This window comes from Schistocerca serialis, chromosome 3, assembly GCF_023864345.2.
Source record: "Schistocerca serialis cubense isolate TAMUIC-IGC-003099 chromosome 3, iqSchSeri2.2, whole genome shotgun sequence".
NCBI lineage: Eukaryota > Metazoa > Arthropoda > Insecta > Orthoptera > Acrididae > Schistocerca > Schistocerca serialis.
In genome coordinates, this window is record NC_064640.1 from 868,395,622 (window position 1) to 868,414,980 (window position 19,359).

Below are 19,359 nucleotides of genomic sequence, written 5' to 3' on the forward strand. Positions count from 1 at the left end.
CGATAACCAGTGCTTGGTATGTGCAGAATGCTGTTAGACTCGTTCTTGCAACAGAATAATGCTTGCCCATACATTGTCCGTGAAACTTACCATGCTCTGAAAGACATGCAGCAACTTTCCTGGCCACCACAATCTATGGACTTGTCTCCAGTCGAGCACATGTGGGGTGTGATGGGATGAGAACAATGAATGACTTACAAACTACAGGAACAGGTCGAGCATTACATATCCCAGGACAGTATTTCCCACCTGTACGATTCATTGGATGGCAGAGTCAGCACCTGCACTACTGCCTGTGGAGGCTGCACCACATACTAAGATGGGTGTTATAGCATGGATCCACAACTGGTACCTCAGAACTGCTTGTGTTACTGATCTGTAAATGCAATCATATCATGTACTTCATATGCACTATTGCAATAATAAATCTTGAGTGAACTAGAAACCTCTACATGAGTCTACTAATTTTTTTTCCGGCACTGTATTTTGCAAAGGTTATAAATAGTCATGGATATTACAGATTTTTGGAGAAAGGATCCAGTTTTCTTTTTAAAGAGCCAGCACAGAAGTGTGAATGTGCAAAAAAGAGCTGTTTAAAGATGCCCCACTCTCATCTATTGAATAGATCTTTTGTCATTAGACAATATTAAGCAATTTGCATTATTCAGCTTTGTTGCAGAATTTTGTTTTTGTATTGTATTCTCCTTGTAGATCTCTTTTGTTGACAAGGATTTTTTTTGTCTGTTTTGGAGTTTCTTTTGAAAGAATGCATTGAGTTTTTCTCACTACAGTTTTTTCGCAATACTACTTTTTACACATCTGCTTCTTTGAGTATTTCATTATGTTGTCATATATAGAATGTGCAGCCTCTTTTGCAGTGTCCATTCTGTTCATCTTTTATTGTTCAATGGACAATCATTCTTCAAATATTCATCTAATTTTCATAACCAATTTTCCACTGCTTTGCAGATGAGCTAAGTCCAAGGTTGGTTCAGAAGAATTTAGTTCTGTTATTTTCTTTCAAGGTGCCACTCATGCATGTTTTTACATGCATATGAATTCTGAACTGCAGTGTTCTATCACACTGTGACCCTTATATATTGGAATCTTCATCATCTTGAAGCAACTCTGTTGCACTTTTAATGCGGATAGCAAATTCATAAGATGATTACACAGTGTCTTCTGAATTTTGTGTTTGCTGAAAGCCAACATGGAGGAGCACTGAGATAACACAAGAATGTTACACAGAGATGTGCTCTGTCATCCTATTTCTATTTCAAGATCAAAACACATACTGTACTAACAATCTGAGCTATGGCTTCTTCAGCCTCGTTTACTCTGCTGCCTTACCACAGTTTTTGAGTAAGCCTGTAGAAACTGATACAGTGTTTGGTCTTCTGTCATACAAAAGTTAAGATCCTTTCATGTACAAATCTGGTGTCACTCTGTGCAGACTGTTCTCCGTGTTTAACCTGCTTTCAGACAGCATTGTATTATTCTCTTTTTACACATACTTCGCGTCATATCACTGGAACATACCACCAGCTGTGTTTTTAAAAACACATGCTTACTTCAAGGTTGCTTTAGCAATACTGCTGCATATCCCCTCTTTTCCGATATTGCCGCATATTCACTCCTCACCCTCCTGCACCTTGCTATGCTTACCCTTCCTCTTGCCCCCTTCACACGTTCACTAACAGCATGCCATTTCTCCTCCTCTCCTCACTTTTCCCTCTTCTTAGAAATAATGCATTCTCTCCAATTTGCCCCGACCTTACACACCCATAACATGTTGTACCTTCCGTGCCATGCAGTGCTGTACCCTGCCTACCCTTCATGCATTTGAGCCACCATTATGATTTGTCGACACCACTTACACCAGTTGCTCAACTCTCTCCTTTCCCTCCATACAACATGCTCTTTTCCTGTCAATCAGAAGCTTATTTTCAAACATGTGCTACTGTTGTACAGAACCACATTCTACCCATGACCTTTTCATATTTTATGAACAGATTATAAATTCACTGCATTCTTTCGCTTGCTTTACGTAAAATTTTATGAACAAGTCCAGACCGTTTTTAGTTGTTTCGTTGTCGTGGACGCTTACATTTAATTTACCTTTTCTTGGGTTTTTTCTTGTGTTTCTCCATGTCAGTAACTTTGTATTTTGTACTTTCTTGGTGTATTTTCACATTATGCCTCCTATAGGCAATTAGTAATTGTTCATGAGTTTTCCTGTCAAAGGGGCTTCGAGTAGTATCAAATCAGCAGATCATAGCTTTCAATAATGTTGGTTGATGAGGTAGTGAGCAGTGTACTTACATAAGATAATGGACAGTAACGACCTGCCACAGATCTGTGCTTGAAGTACTTGTTATTTCATGTTATTACTATAATTGATATAACGAGGTTATACCATACATGCTGACAATTTTAATTTGTGGTTCTGGGATTTCTATAAGTATGCAAAGGGGTGCAATTTTTCTACAATTCATGAGTAACTTAAGTTGGACCTGTATGATGTCTGGCGAGTTCTTACACTATGTGCATTTACTCCACAAATATTTAAGGTCATACCAGATCCTTATTTTGCAACTGGACAATACTAGGTTGAAACCTGAGCAGTAACTTACGAGAAATATTGATTATAGTTAACCAATTATCCTACACAGGGGATACTGCCATGTTGAAGACATCTTCTGTGCTAGGCTGGGTGGCTTGTGAGCTCTGAAGAAGCTGCGGACTATGCTGGTAGACGTGCAGTTACTGGCCTGCTGGCAGGGTCACCCAAGCTGGACTGGCCTCAATGGAGGAGCGCATCCCACACCATTGGGTAGGGGCTAGGGGAGTAGGGGGACTGTATACACTAGGCCATCAACCCTTCCACAAGAGCTGATCCCAAAGTAAAAGCCTGGTCCTCCAGGTTGGAGGTTGAGCACAGCGTCGATGCCTCTGCCTTGTAAAAAGCTTGTCATCTTGAATAATTTAACAAGGAACACCGGACTGCCCTTCTGGAGATGAACTGCACCAAGAAACAGGAATATAGGTATATTGGCGCTTAAATTTTGAACATGGAAAGTTCGTACACTGCTGCAGATGGGGACTACGAACAGTATTGTGGAAGAGATCCTACGCACTTCAGGAAATCAGGTGGAAGGGAAGGGGAGAGGAGAGAGTCATAAATTTAAATTCTCCCTTATTATTCAGGAAAAGATAAAAGGAAGGAAGGAAGATTGGGCTTAACATTCCATCGATATTGATCGAAGTCATTAGAGATGGAGCACAAGCTCAGACTGTTTCAAGGATGGGGAAGGAAATTTGTCGTGCCCTTTCAAAGGAACCATTCTGGTATTTGCCTGGAGCGATTTTGAGGAATCATGGAAAACCTAAGTCTGGATGGCCAGACAGTGGTTTGAACTGTTGTCTTCCCAAATTCGAGTCTAGTGAGCTAACCATTGTGCCACATCAATCAGTAGAAGATGAAAGACATGAGGGGGATAGAGTTGGGTTTATAGTCGCCAAAGATATGTGTAGCTCTCTCATTGCTTTCACTCCACATAATGAAAGAATATGTACTCTGTGTGTCAAAAGCAAATTTCACCATGTGATCTTTGAGGACATATATGCACCAACTGAAGAATCAGATGAGACAGGAATTACAAACAAAAGATGGTGAATACCATATATATAAAGAATGGAACTCTGTTAAAAAGGCTATTCTGACAACAGTACATGAAATACTGGGGGAAACAAAGAGCCTTAGAAATGAATACTGGTACGATGATGAATGCAGACAGGCACTGGAACAGAAAAAGGAAGCAAGACTGAAGTGCTGACAGTGAAATACAAGATCAAATCAGGCATTTGTTGTTGTTGTGGTCTTCAGTCCTGAGACTGGTTTGATGCAGCTCTCCATGCTGCAGGCATTATATAATGAAAAGAGAATAGAGACAGCAAGGGTGTGTAGGAGAGGAAGGAAAAAAGAAGGGGGAGCCATAAGCAGAAAGATAGAAGAGATGGAAGAACACTATCAACAGAATACAGCAGAAAGTTTTATAAGAAAATTGAAGGAAGAGCTCAAGAATATAGCCTGAAAATTACAGCATTTAAGGGCAAAGAGAGAAATTGCCTGGCAGATGAAGAACACATTCTGGATAGAGGGAGAGAACCCTTCAAGAGAATTCAGGGGAGCAGTTCTACCAGGATTGTGCAGTCACTATATTACACTGCATATCCACAGATAGAAGAATCCACATTAGAAGAGGTATAGAAGGTAGTGTAGTTTCTAAAAAAACTACAAAGCATCAGGAACTGATGGAATAACAGCAAAACTGTTTACAAAATGGGGCAATATGTTACCTTAAGCAAATGTATAAACTTATCAAGTTGATATGGAATCAGGAAAGAATTCCAGAAGAATAGATCTTGGGGGTAATCCTACCAATCCATAAGAAAGGGGACAAGACTTGTTAGGTGTACCTGTCAGGAGTCAAAGCAGGAATAGCACAATGGGTTGCAGGGCTTTTCATCAGGAAAGAAATGGAACCCAGCTTAGTTGCAATAAGGTATGTAAACGAACGACTGATGTGGATAGATTTGACAGTGTCTAGCAAGAAAATTAGGATTGTGTCAGTATATTCGCATTGTGAAGGGACAGATCAAGATAAGATGGATAGTTTTTATGACGCACTCAGTGATGTAGTTGTTAGAGTAAAGGACAAGGACAGTGTTCTGCTCATGGGTGATTTTAATGCCAGGATTGGAAGTCGAATAGAAGGGTATGAAAAGGTTATGGGTAAATTTGGAGAGGATATGGAGGCCAACAGGAACGGGAAACAACTCTTGGATTTCTGTGCCCATATGGGCTTAGTAATCACAAACTCCTTTTTTAAACATAAGAACATTCACCGGTATACTTGGGAAGGCAGGGGAACCAGATCTGTCATTGACTATATAATAACAGATCAAGAATTCAGGAAGGCTGTGAGGGACACACGTGTATTCAGGGGATTCTTTGATGACACTGATCACTATTTGATCTGCAGTGAAATTGGTATTGTGAGGCCGAAAGTGCAGGAAGTCAGGTCCATGTGTAGGAGGATAAGAGTGGAGAAACTTCAGGATAAGGAAATCAGACACAAGTACATAACAGTGATCTCAGAAAGGTACCAGTTAGTTGAATGTAGTCAATTGCAGTCACTGGAAAAGGAATGGACAAGGTACAGGGACACAGTACTAGAAGGGGCCAAAGAATGTCTTGGAACAGTAGTGTGTAAAGGTAGGATGAAGCAAACAGCTTGGTGGAATGACACAGTCAAGGCAGCCTGTAAAAGGAAACAGAAGGCATATAAAAAATGGCTACATACTAGAACTCAGGTAGAAAGAAAAAGTTATGTTGAAGAAAGGAACAAAGCCAAACATATAATTGCAGCATCCACGAAGAAATCTTGGGAAGACTTTGGAAATAGGTTGGAGATCTTGGGTCAAGCTGCTGGAAAACCATTCTGGAGTGTAATTAGCAGTCTTCGAAAGGGAGGTAAGAAGGAAATGACAAGTATTTTGGACAGGCCAGGAAAACTGCTGGTGAATCCTGTTGATGCCTTGGGCAGATGGGGGGAATATTTTCAAGAGTTGCTCAATGTAGGTGAAAACACGATCAGTAATGTTTCAGATTTCGATGTACAATGGGACAGAAATGATGATGGAAATAGGATCACATTTGAGGAAGTGGAGAAAATGGTCAATAGATTACAGTGCAATAAAGCAGCTGGGGTGGATGAAATTAATTCGGAACTCATCAAATAAAGTGGAACGTCAGGTCTTAAATGGCTACACAGGATAATTGAAATGGCGTGGGAGTCGGGACAGGTTCCATCATACTGGACGAAAGCAGTCATCACACCAATCTTTAAACATGGAAACAGAAAAGATTGTAACAACTACAGAGGTATCTCTTTGATCAGCGTTGTGGGTAAAATCTTCTCAGGTATTGTTGAAAGGAAAGTGCGAGTATTAGTTGAGGACAAATTGGATGAAAATCAGTGTGGGTTTAGGCCTCTTAGAGGTTGTCAGGACCAGATCTTTAGCTTACGGCAAATAATGGAGAAGTGTTACGAGTGGAACAGGGAACTGTATCTATGTTTTATAGATCTAGAAAAGGCATATGACCGGGTTCCTAGGAGGAAGTTATTGTCTGTGCTACGTGATTATGGAATAGGAGGCAAACTTTTGCAAGCAATTAAAGGTCCTTATGGTGAGTCAGGCAGCAGTTAGAGATGACGGTAAATTGAGTCCATGGTTCAGAGTAGTTTCAGGGGTAAGACAAGGCTGCAACCTGTCTCCACTGTTGTTCATATTATTTATGGATCATATGTTGAAAACAATAGACTGGCTGGGTGAGATTAAGATAGGTGAACACAAAATAAGCAGTCTCGCATATGCGGATGACTTAGTTGTGATGGCAGATTCTATTGAAAGTTCGCAAAGTAATATTTCAGAGCTAGATCAGAAATGTAAGGACTATGGCATGAAGATTAGCACTCCCAAAACAAAAGTAATGTCAGTGGGAAAGAGATATAAACAGATTGAGTGCCAAATAGGAGGAACAAAGTTAGAACAGGTTGACAGTTTCAAGTACTTGGCATGCATATTCTCACAGGGTGGCAACATAGTGAAAGAACTGGAAGCGAGGTGTAGCAAAGCTAATGCAGTGAGCGCTAAGCTACAATCTACTTTCTTCTGCAAGAAGGAAGTCAGTACCAAGACTAAGTTATCTGTGCACCGTTCAATCTTTCGACCAACTTTGTTGTATGGGATTCAGGTTACCTTATCAATAAGGTTGAGGTTACGGATGTGAAAGTAGCTAGGATTGCAGGTACTAGTAGATGGGAACAATGGCAGGAGGGTGTGCACAATGAGGAAATCAAAGAAAAACTGGGAATGAACTCTATAGATGTAGCAGTCAGGGCGAACAGGCTTAGATGGTGGGGTCATGTTACACGCATGGGAGAAGCAAGGTTACCCAAGAGACTCATGGGTTCAGCAGTAGAGGGTAGGAGGAGTTGGGGTAGACCAAGGAGAAGGTACCTGGATTCGGTTAAGAATGATTTTGAAGTAATAGGCTTAACATCAGAAGAGGCACCAATATTAGCACTGAATAGGGGATCATGGAGGAATTTTATAAGGGGGACTATGCTCTAGACTGAACACTGAAAGGCATAATCAGTCTTAAATGATGATGATGATGATGATTACCCAGTTAAATGCAACCCACAACATTCTCTTAGTATTATTTACAACATGCTGGTGCCACACGTAGAAGAGATTTGGGGAGAATATCAGTGTGGATTTCAGTCTAATAGGTCAACAACAGATCAAATATTTGTGCTGCGGCAAATACACGAAAAGGCATATGAGTATAATGTTGAGCTTCCACAAGGCCTTCTATAGTCTTGATAGGGCATAAATGCTAAATGATTTGCTATTGCTTGGTATACCATATAAGTATGTTTCACTTATCTAACAACAGTGACTCATTTCCAAGGCTGCAGTGCGAGTGGCGAACCCAGGAAATGGTTTAGCCTTAGTAAATGAGTCAGACAATGTTTCTACAATGCTTTTAAATCTGACTCTTAAAGTAGACATTCACAAGCTTCAAATATTTGGTTACATAGGCACAAAGTCAACCAAGATATGTGCATATGCTGATGATGTAGCAATTAGTAATAGAGGAAGAGTTTCACAAGTGATAACAATAGCTGAGCTGTAAGAATCGACACTTCCTAGAGGCCTCGCTGTTAGTGAAAAGACGACTAAATATACGAATTTCATCATGAAGGGAAATAATAACTTGGATAAACTATTGGAAGCTGGTTTCAATTCTGAACATGTGCAGAACTTTAATTTTCTGGGATCTACAACAGGACAAATCCCATGTGAACTAAAATAAAATAGTGCATCTTAAGTTTTAATAGATTCTTAGACACATTAAAGAAATTGTTGGCCTCTAGGTTATTAAACAGACAACTGAAACATCAAATTTATAAGGTCATGATCAGGCCAGTAGTAACCTACAGATGTGAAACATGGACAATGAGTGCTGATGAGCAGTGGCTCAGAATATTTGAATGCAGTGTTCTGTGCAAGATCTATGGGACAATTCAGGATGATAATAGTTCCTGGAGATTTAGAATGAACACTAAGGTGGATTGCCACATACAAGGAGCTGACATTGTAAGAACAATGAAAATTTCAAGAATAGCCTAGCCTGGATATGTCCTTATGATGGATACTGGATGAATAACTAAAAAAGTTTCTCAATGGAGGCCAACTGGAAGAAGACAGAGGAAGGCCACGAAAATGGTGGATAGGACAATAAGGAAGAACATTCGAAGAGTTGCAGCTGAAGATGACTGGCAGGTGCCAAGCTGAAAGATTGTGGACTGACGACCAGCTGCAATCCCAAAATCTCTTCAAACATTCAATTCGCCAGGAAAATTTTAAATTTCACAATGTGGAAGAAGATAGAAAATCTCTCACAGTTAGAGGATGGCAGAGAACTGCACCAGAGAGGGCAGAATGAAGGAAACTTGTTTTAGAGGCTAAGACCCATGGAAAGTTGTAATGTCATGAGAAGAAGAAGAAGAAGAAGAAGAAGAAACTTGTATTACTTGTTGGGCAAACCAGAAAACATTCACGCCACAACTTGTCACATTTCAATCTTAATAATTTTAATTTCCCTCAATTATGCTTAATTAAATTGTAAAACTGTATGTATAATTTAACCAAGTGATGTGCATAAGAACTAATATCCCACGAGGTAACATACAATGGTGTTTAAGTGAATAGTTATATCTTTTCTTTTTGCTTTTCTGAGATTTTCACTAATATTTGGCTGCATCAACCTTCATCAATGATGTATTCAAGTCGAGGCAATGACAGCTTAACAGGTACTCTGGCTAGTTTATGCTAGCATTTTCCAGCTAAAATGACTGAACAACTTACACCTAGGTGTAATATTTCACTGTCCTGTATATACTTGAATATGGAATGATATGAAGGACTGTTACTTTCTGAGGTAATTTCAGATGTCAAAGTGGAAGGTGGAATTTTAATACTAGAAATTCGAGGATTATGTTGTGTAGCTTGGTTATCTGCTAACTTTATCCATATTTTCAATGTCTAGTCAGTATACTGTCTTTTGAAGTGATCCTGGGTAACGAAATCACCCACCTGCTTGAATCTGGCAATTAGAAATTGTTTCTGTTACTCTGAATGAGAATGTGCTATGTAATATAAGAAAATATTTTGTAGTTCTGTATTTTTATGTGGGTTAATGTAAATAAGGTTTCCATGTGCTTTATGGTGCACCATCTCTCTGACTTGCTGACTGAATTCTGTATTTTATTGACACTGTCTTGATGTGCTTTAGTCTGTGGAACTGTGGCAACTATAGCCTGTGAATAATAGGGGAAGGATGTAGCAAGATTTTTACTTTTGTTATTACTCTTTTGCAAATGTACTTAATAAAGTTCTAATAAAAGTTAGGTGTTAATGTTTTCCACTGAGGTTGATTTATTATGTATCTGATCCAAATACATAACCACAGAATTGAATATTATGTTAAGCTGATGTTGTGTTTTATATTTTGGCACTGCTTGCATTATGTGGCAATGAGATTAATATTTGCAAGGTAACCCAAGTAACTATACATTTCCAGGGTGCCTGTTGACTATTAAAGCATCCATGCTGATTCAGTTCGGCCAATATGTACTATTTAACTACACTGCATTTAGCACATTGTTTTAAGCCATCAAAGCACATTCCATTGTTTTACTGTAATCAATATTTTACAATTCTGACTACATTTTAATGTTTAATATTTTACTATTTACTTATCTGATGAAATCTGAAATACAACCACATTTAAATCTCTTCAGACTTAAACAAAAATTTATAAAGATTCCCCTTTTCTCTGCCCCCCTCCCCTTTTGGTATATAAAGTCCATACATAGGCAAACCGTCTTTCTGGGAAGTGGATGATGCCTTTATGTAATCAATGTGAGTTACCATTCCTGTAGAAGTAGGAACCAATGTTCAGGGTGGCAGCCAGTCAAGGAATATTTTAGGAAATTAGTGAGAAAAAGAAATTTCAAAGGCCCAAGCCAAGTCTCAAGTCTTTTACAACTTTTCTCCCAGAATAACTTTGGCTGTGCATAAGTGACCCAAACTGCCTGTCTTTCAAACCTAGACAGTTCTTTCCAGTTACATCTGCTTACAAGAAGCCTCTTTCAGATCTCTGCTGAGATTTGCTGGCGAATTAATGCCATCAGTTTTAGCTATGGCGAGTGTGGAATGCACACCACATATGCAGACACTTTCTAGTGATCCAGACCCTTGAGTAGAACATAAGTATTTCTTGGGAGGCAGAGCATCTGGCTCTGCACCACAAGACTGATCACTAACAAATATTAACACGAATTGCCTCCTTTCCTGTTGTCCACTTTCTTTAGTTTGTTCGATCTCTTAGACTAGCCCACACCTCGTAACTTACTACGCTATTTGTGGCCAGTGTATCCTGTACACTGAACCATATGCTCTGCATATGACCATATTTCCTCTTCTATTAGTCAACATCAGTCCTGGAGGCTCAATCTCAAGTCTTGACCACTCTAACACCTGTGCATCACTTCAGGAGGGTTTGGAAGGATCTCGGGTACAATGACCTTCATTTTCACGCACAATGACAGATAATCAAAGACCTGGTGTAGAATATGGTTCACTTAGTCCTGTCAGGAGTGATACAGGGTGACAAGGTTGCTGACTATTGGGGGTGGTGGGAGAATTAGGTGTGCATGAGAATATGGCAGGGGAGATCTGTTTGCGGACTCAAGTCTGCAGGGGGTGGAGAAGAGAGCAGGCAGAGGAAGGGGGTGTGTGTGTGTGTGGGGGGGGGGGGGGGCTGTAGAGCCTGTCTGTTAAGGTCTTACTGACAACACATGGGGGCAAGGGAATTCTTGTCATTGCTGATACACCGTCCACATGTGGACAGGCTGTATAGGAGCAGCTTTCTGTTGTGGAAAGAGTGACAGCTGTCAAAATGCAGGTACTGTTGGCGGTTAGTGAGATTAATATGGACAGAGGTGTGGATACAGCCACCAGAGAGGCAGAGGTGAATGTCCAGGAAAAGTGGCAAATTGGGTTGTGGAGGACTAGGTGAAGCCAGTGGGAGAGAACATGTTGAGGTTGTGAAGGAATGAGGATAGGGTGTCTTGGTCATGAGTCCAGACCATGAAGATATCATCAATGAACCTGAAACAGACAATGGGTTTGGGATTTTGGGAGGCTAACATTTCCTCCAACTTGCCCATTAATAGCTTGGCATGGGAGAATGCTATGGGGATGCTAATGGGTGTGCCACTGAATTGTCTGTATACCTTCACCTCAAAAGAGAAGTAATAGTGTGGCAGTATATAGTTGGTAAGGCATATTAGGAATGATGTAATAGGTCTGGAGTCTGAAAGACATTGGGAGACATAGCGTTTGATAGCAGCAAGGCATGGGCATTATGGATGTTGGTGTGCTCAAAACCCACATTCACATCCTGTTCCTGAAATTCAGACTAAGCCATGAAATTACCCCAATGGTATAATCATGAAAATTCCCTTCTATGGATCCCCAGCCCTCCTTCCAAAAGGACCTTCATGTTTTAAAGTCTGCCAGCCCCTGTCCCTCAGAAAGCTGGTATTGCAGAAACATCCCCATGGCAAAGGTATCCCAGAACACCTTCTGCAAGATACTTTTACTCTACAACCCTCACTACATCTGCCAAATTGAGATCCTTGTTCTCCAACACCTGGAAGAGCACTACAGACTTCATAAATTATCAAAGCTGTTGACAGCTTACTCCCACCTTTGAGTCTCACTACTCATCTGCACACCTATCCTACCCACAGTGCTCCCCCCCCCCCCCCCCCCCCAACCATTCATATGACTCCCTCCCAACACTCCACAAAATTCAGAACCTATACAACCCCATGACACTTTGGTTAAGCTTTCCACCATAAACCTCCATCCTGCAGAAATTTCAGTCCTATCCCAAAGCCTCTCCTTCAGCTCCACACCCATGTTGAGCCATGGTGGACTTGTCAACTTCTCCCAATCCCTTCAGTGTAAACACTTCTTTGCCACAAATCCCTCCAACCAAAGCCTACCTAGCCCCAACATTGAGTCTTGCCTCTCCCAGTTTTTACCAACATCCAAAAATGACCCTCCCATTTCTCATCTAACCACCCCTTGTTCACCTTCTAGGAATTCCTTACCCCCAACTTGGTCTCACCCTCCTTTCCCACAAACATAAACCTAACTACAGAAGAAAGGACAGCAACTGTAAACCTCAAAACACACCATGATTTAATCACTGTTCCAGCAAACAAAGACTCCACCACTGTCATGATGAATCACAGTGACTTCCCGACAGAAGACTTCCGCCAACTCTCTGATTACTCCACCCACAAACTCTGCCATAGTTATCCCATCCACCAAATCCAACAAACTCCAGTCCCTACTGAAATCCTTAGGCTTAGGCTCAGCTTAGAATTTCTACCATGAGTCCACCTCCGTCCTCACTTGAATGATCCCCTCCCCCGCTCCACTCATTCACCTTCTACTTGCTTCCAAAAATTCACTGGGTTTTCTATACAGCAACATCAGACATGACCAAGGCCTTGCAACTATCAAATACTATCTCTTTCAGTGTCCTTCAGACTCACACCCAGCAGCTAATCTCACTTTCACCTTACTGGTATATCCTCATACACAACTATTTCTCTTTTGAGATACACAAACAAATCCCTGGCACAGACATGGGCACCTGCATGGCACCCTGCTATGCCAAACAGTTTATGGCTCATCTAGAGGAATATTTCAGAGCCTCCCAAAACCCCAAACACATTGTCTGTTTTAGATTCATTGATGACACCACCTCCACACCCTCTCCTATCTGCTCCACCTTGTCCGCTTCGACACCATGTGCCACCTTTCTGGACGTTGACCTTTGCCTCTCTAATATCTCCATCCACACCTCTGTTTATATTAAACCACAATGTTGATCACAAGTGTGTGTGTGTGTGTGTGTGTGTGTGTGTGTGTGAGAGAGAGAGAGAGAGAGAGAGAGAGAGAGAGAGAGAGAGAGAGAGAGAGTAAAGGTTTCATTCTCTTTTGTGTGCATCTCTTGACAACTCAATGCCTCTGCTATTTGGTGATTGGTCTCCATGATTTCTTAATATTTACAAAGCCTGTAGATTGTGGTATGATACCTGGATAAATAAATAAATAGTTGAAGCATATGATACACTATTCATTCAACTAAAACAGACACAATAAATAAGAAAATCATACCAAAGATAGTAATTACACATTTTTCTACCTACTGAGCTAGAGGATACTCCCAGTGTTTTAGTCACATGATTTCACAGACAATACATAAACCAATAAAATGCACAGGACAATATGTGAAGTTATGTACTTACAGTGTCTATGTTCTGAACAACATCTTGGAAGGCCTGATGTGACTGGTATGGTTCAAATACATGCCTTTTGTACAAAAGTGTGTAGATGAGGTTGGTATTGTAGGCTAACTGATGACTCAGGCACGAGTTTAATACCTCTAAAATCATTCTCAGAACTTCTTCAAGAACTGATACATCTTGAGCCTTCATAACAAAAAGAAAACACACATATTAACAATATCTAAACATCTGGAACATGATGAAAGTAAGTAGTAAAGAAGAAAAGTATGAAGGTGGGGAGAGAGGAAGGGAAGGGAGAGAGGAAGGGAAGGGAGGGAGGGGAACAGGAAGGGAAGGGAGGGAGGGGAACAGGAATGGAGAGTGAACGAGTGCAGGAATTATATAAAGAGGACAGGGATAGTCTGAGGGTAAGAACTAAAAATGACTGATGTGAGTGTTATTGTGGGACTGAAGGATGTGTTGAAGAGAGAACTCTCACTTTACTAGTTAGGAGAAGCGGGTGTGGGAAGGGGACAGGGAATAAGAGGGATATGAACGTCACGGCTTGCAGAGCAGAAATTGAAGCTAGCCTTTCTGTGCTGAGATTGGGGTACAAAACAAGGAATTGCATAGTGCTGCGATTATGGCAACAGGTTCAAAAGCCACCAATGAGGAAACTCGACCGGTGGCCGGCCGCTTCAGAGGCTAAGTCCGCGCCGATCGCGACATGGGACACATAAAATGGCCAACTCGCTTATTCTCAAAGTCCGGTTATCTGCACAATCTGGCAACACTGTAGGCTGCGGCACTTCCTGGAGGAAGAATTTTCCCTTGATTGAGAAACGATAGGCTGATTACGCCTGTGGTCTAGCGGTAGCGTGCCTTATTTCTGTTCATAATGTCTGTGGATCGAGAGCAGCTGGCACAAAATATTTTTATAGCCTCTTCTGTCTGAATGCTGAAGACGTGAATGTAATGGTAGTGTCGATTCAATCTATTTCACTTTTTGACACATCGATATCAAAATTTTATCCAGTAACCATTTTGCGGCAGATTTCCGGCAGACAGTCCTCCTCTGGACGCCGTATGCAGCAAAGCTCCGGGATCCATTTGCTGGCTACCGGCAGCGGCTGTGGTGAGAACAGTGGCGCTGCACTCCGCCGTTCTTTATCGAAAGCGCCTGCTACCGCTCATCGCTTTTGATGATTTAAAACACTTTATTATTAAATGTCGCTCCACAGAAAATTCCTACGATTTCCACTCATGCTCGCAAGCAACGGAGACAGACGCCCTGATTAGTAGGCGGGTACTATATTACATTAATCGGCAAGAGCTGAGTATGGCCCGAGATTAATTTTATAGACTGGGACAAAATTAAACCACCTCACTACAGTCGATGAGTTTATAAATGCTTCATACCTCGTTCCTTTTCTTTTCAAAGTCAATTGTGCAACTTTTGGCCAATATTCGGATGTTTCCGTCAAGCCAGAGTGAGCATCTGTGGTGTAAAGTGTGTTACAGTTCTTGTTACATTCCTTATGGTAAGTCTATGCGATAAACTGTGTGAATACCTTGCAATGCATGCTCTGTAGCAGTGCAGGAACACTGCACATTTGGAGTTCCATGTATGGATTCAAGAAGTATTTAATGTTGATAGGAAGTGATAACTAGGGTCATCAGATCTAGACCAGAAAAAATTATCGTTTTGGAGGTTTCAGAGAACGGAAAGGAATTGCTAACGGCGTTGTCAGAAAACGTCTACAGTTAAATGCTATTGCAAAAATTTTGAAGAGAGGAACTGTATTAGCCAATATGTGCAATTCATGAGCAACCTCCTGACATGTTGGACCTATATGATGAACAAAGCTCAAATTTGTATTGTTGACAGTCGGTTTGAATCTTTTCAGGAACTATTTTACAGTGAAGCACCTTGGCATTTGGAAAGCAGACATCCATGATATTAACATAATTTACTAAGTCGAAATTGGATGAAGATTGATGAAAAAGGGATTCTTCATATTTCGTATAAGGAATTTTTACTAGCAGTTTGCTACTCCATTAATTAAAATGGAAAATAAAAGTGGCTTCCATCGAGATTGGAACTGCAATCTCCTATAGCACTAGCGTCGCAATGCTCAAGGGAACCACTGAGCTAACGATACGCTGACTGGCAACAGGCGGAATATAGTCCTTGCAATGTTGCCTGAGCCTCAAAACGCAACCTTACACACACAAGCAGGTGTTACTTATGTGAAGAACACTGTTCTTGGAGTCCAGAAATTAAATATACTTCGTAAGTGTCTCATCTTACAGTGGATTATATCGTATGAGTCTTCGATGTGGAAAACGAATGTCAAGTGAATTTAGCTAGGTATGCTGCGGTACATCCGGAATTAAATGCACTACCACAGTGTTGACAAATACTTGCTCGACGCTGCCAAATCTCGGCTCTCTTATGAAGCAGCTTTTTAGCGAAATGTTTGTCGTGATTGTCCGATACGGTTCTTCAGAGTGGAGATGCGCGTGCACATTTGGTTTCTATGCGGCGTTCTCCCTTGATAGTTTCTGACGTCGCCTTGTGGGCTATGTATACATTTCAGGCATTCAATTATCATTAACCCAGAATGATACAAGTTTCAGCTTCCGGCGTGGAAGAAGGCTGTCAACGCCGACATTATATCATTTCAACGTAGGGAAAGCAAAACGGATGATTCAGTGTTTCTCATTCAGCATAAAGAATGTGAGATAATTTTCCGTAACGTTCATAATCATCTAAAAATACAAACGAAGTAAAAATATATAGGAAGCTTATTTGAATTGAATATAATGCAAGATATAAAACGCTTTACACCTCGATGTCGAATGTGTCCACGTGCAATCTTTTGCAGTATACATATAAAATGTCATGATTACCACGATAATGGAGAAGTATGTTGGTAAGGATGGCGGCAACAGTCAACAAATATTCGATTCCTCATGACATTCATTTCCTTTGAGATGTAAGAAGAGGTAAAGCGGGATATTACTTTCGTTAACACGAAAGACACGACGCACATTTTGATAACGAGGAAGTCTGCGTCTTCATATGTTTCCTCTTTGAAACCTGTATGCTCTATTATATACTAAATAGCCTGATCATTGTTGCAGAAATGTTACCCTCTTGTTTGGACCCTTAACGATGAACAGATTCCAAATGCATGTCTCTGCGTGAAAGTAGTTGTTCGAACCCTTCCTGTGTTGTTTTTTTGAGTTTTATTGCTTGGAATTCATGAACCCTTCTTTCATAGCTACTCTTTATGTGCATCGATACCAAATAGGGATGTGAAAAGTTTTGCAAGTGAGAGAATGACAATAATAATTGTAACACGAACACGCAAATAATGAATGAAGTTTATTGCAATGCAGAATGAGAATGGCTGTGAATATAAAAATAGGTTGATCGTTGAGTTGGCACAATGCAAATATATTCTTAGCATTTCGTTCCTGAATTTAGTTCTGGATGTTTGCAGAGAAAAAGGAAAAGTCAGTACTTCTCGCTAGTGTAATACAATGTGAACCAGCAACTACCCTTTCCTTAGTACACGACTCAAGCAGGTCTCCAAGTAGCTACCAAGGCACTGCTGCATTCTGTTCCCTGACGTTGCTCTGATGACGGTTAAAGCAGATAGTTCCGATTATGAAATACAAAATGTATTGCAGGTTAGGTCCTAGGATCGTAATATTAAATTTGCGATGTAGATGGCACATGAACGTGATACGACTATCCAGATTACTCGTCAATATAAAAAAGACAATATTTTGGGAATTGAGCATGGTCCTTCGGCACCAGTCCTGAAAGAGAGTTAATGATCACAGGTGTGCCAAACCCTTTCAAAACGTCTGCCAAGTACCAAAAACAGTAGCAATATGAGTAAAGCAATGGACAGATCAGAAAGGCCTCACTGCTATCCACAGCCTGTTTCTGTCAGCCCTAGTGGAGCTGCGCTGCCAGACGCCAACCCGATAGCATATTACACAGCTGAAATCTACGAATGAATTAGACACCCATAAAGCTCTGACTTACTTTAGAGCATCAAATCATTTGAGCAGCGATTCGAAAATACAGAAGACCACTTCTGAAGAAGGGCCTGCTGTCACCAGGTCCTGGAATACAACACTGTGGGCAGTAACAATACCCATGTTTTACGTCACAAGATGCAGAAGTGATTTATATATTTTTCGAAAAACTCATTTAATGAATGATTTCGAGCCTGGTAGTGTATGGGAAGGGTGTTTTTGTGATGATAAAAAGTCGGGTAACGCAGATTTCACTAGTTCCGTTGGATTTGAGAATGGGAATCAGTTTTTGGGTAGTCGAGTGATGTGATCATGGTCAAGACCGAGTGCTGTTTCTACACCACAGTGGCTGCCGCAGTGTTTCGTCTGCACAAACACCATGTGACTGGGCACACTGCTCATGACGTCACATGCTGCGAGTGGGAGTGTCAAGGGGGCGCAGTGATTTTTCAACATGTTACTCAAGTAATAAGTCAAATGGATTACATGAATATGGTAAGTGGGACAGGAACCTTAATTTACCTTTCGTTGCTTATTTGTGGTCCGACTTAAATGAACAACAGCATCATTTAATATCTTGCCTAATGATTGTCGTTTCTTTCTTAACAGTGATTCTTGACAAAGGATTTTAACAAAGTTTATATTTTTGTATGTCAGATAACTGAAAAAAGATATTCTTTTATTTTGTCAGACTTTGTTTCTCCACTGAGTTGTAAATGGTTCTCTTTATAAAACGAATGGTAACGTCATAAGGGCAACAGTCGCAATGCAGTCCCAGTGGAATCGAGAGAGTAGGGTGCGTGTGGTTGGACTGATTGAGCATGGCAACTATTCGGCATCACAAGCTGGAGAAAAGTGTGGAGTACCGGCAAGAACAGCTAGACGCTGGTGGAAAGAATACCAGGAAAGGGGCTATATAGGGCGGAAAAGAGGCGGCCCCGTGTGTCTACTGCAGCAGATGATCAGCGTGTTTTGGAGAATATACGTGCTAATCCATTCCTCAGTTGCCGTGGCCTGAAAGAGATATCTCAGTTTCCCGGCAGCTGAAAGACTGTTGCGAGGAGACTGAAAGACGCTGGATTATATTGTTGGAGAGCTGCTATAAAGCAGCTATTGACCGACTATCAGAGGATTGACCGCATGGCTTTTGCAGCAGAATATATCAACTTTGACTGGAGTAGAGTAATCTTTTCGGATGAAAAAATATTTTCTTCCTGTAGCGACGCCCCTGTTCAGGTGAGACGAAATTTTCTCCATAAAGTTATTAGTTTATGCTGTTAGTGACTTTACATTTGTAGTAGGCACAAAATAATAAATATAAACAGTTCCCTATATCATGATTTTAGTAGTTCATCTCTCATCTGATAAGTAAATATGACCCCTGAATTTGTGAATATTTGCATTAACACGCAAATGTTTTTTGTGTTAGGTATACCGCCCATGAGGACAACGCTTCCAGCCAATGTATCTTAACGGAAGTCAAAGAAGTGAGCGGTTCTCTGTAGCTGTATGGAGCTATATTTCCGTTCATTGGGCAGGTCCTCTCTGGAGAATAGAGGGAATTCTCAACGGAGAGGCCTACATCAACATACTGAATTCCATTATGAAGCCTAGTGCTGAAATGCTGTACCCAGACGGTGAAATATATCTTCTGCAGGTATGAACAGTGGACGTGTGGAACAATTAAGAGTATTTCCAGTTTTCCTATGATTTATTCATTACTTTGATAAGCTCTACTTCTTATCGAAGTGACTACTCTACTTTGTCAGTTGTATAATTTTGATTTCTCCACCTT

At 40.8% G+C, this 19,359-nt stretch overlaps 1 protein-coding gene across 2 annotated transcripts in view; it reads right to left on the reverse strand.

Moving 5' to 3' along the window:
* Positions 1–19,359, reverse strand: part of LOC126471018 (dymeclin) — a 168,600-nt gene that overhangs the window by 7,567 nt on the left and 141,674 nt on the right. For both annotated transcript variants that reach the window (XM_050099079.1, XM_050099078.1), the window contains exon 12: positions 13,530–13,712. In XM_050099079.1, coding sequence (XP_049955036.1) covers positions 13,530–13,712 — 183 coding nt within the window. The remainder of the gene's footprint in view (positions 1–13,529; positions 13,713–19,359) is intronic.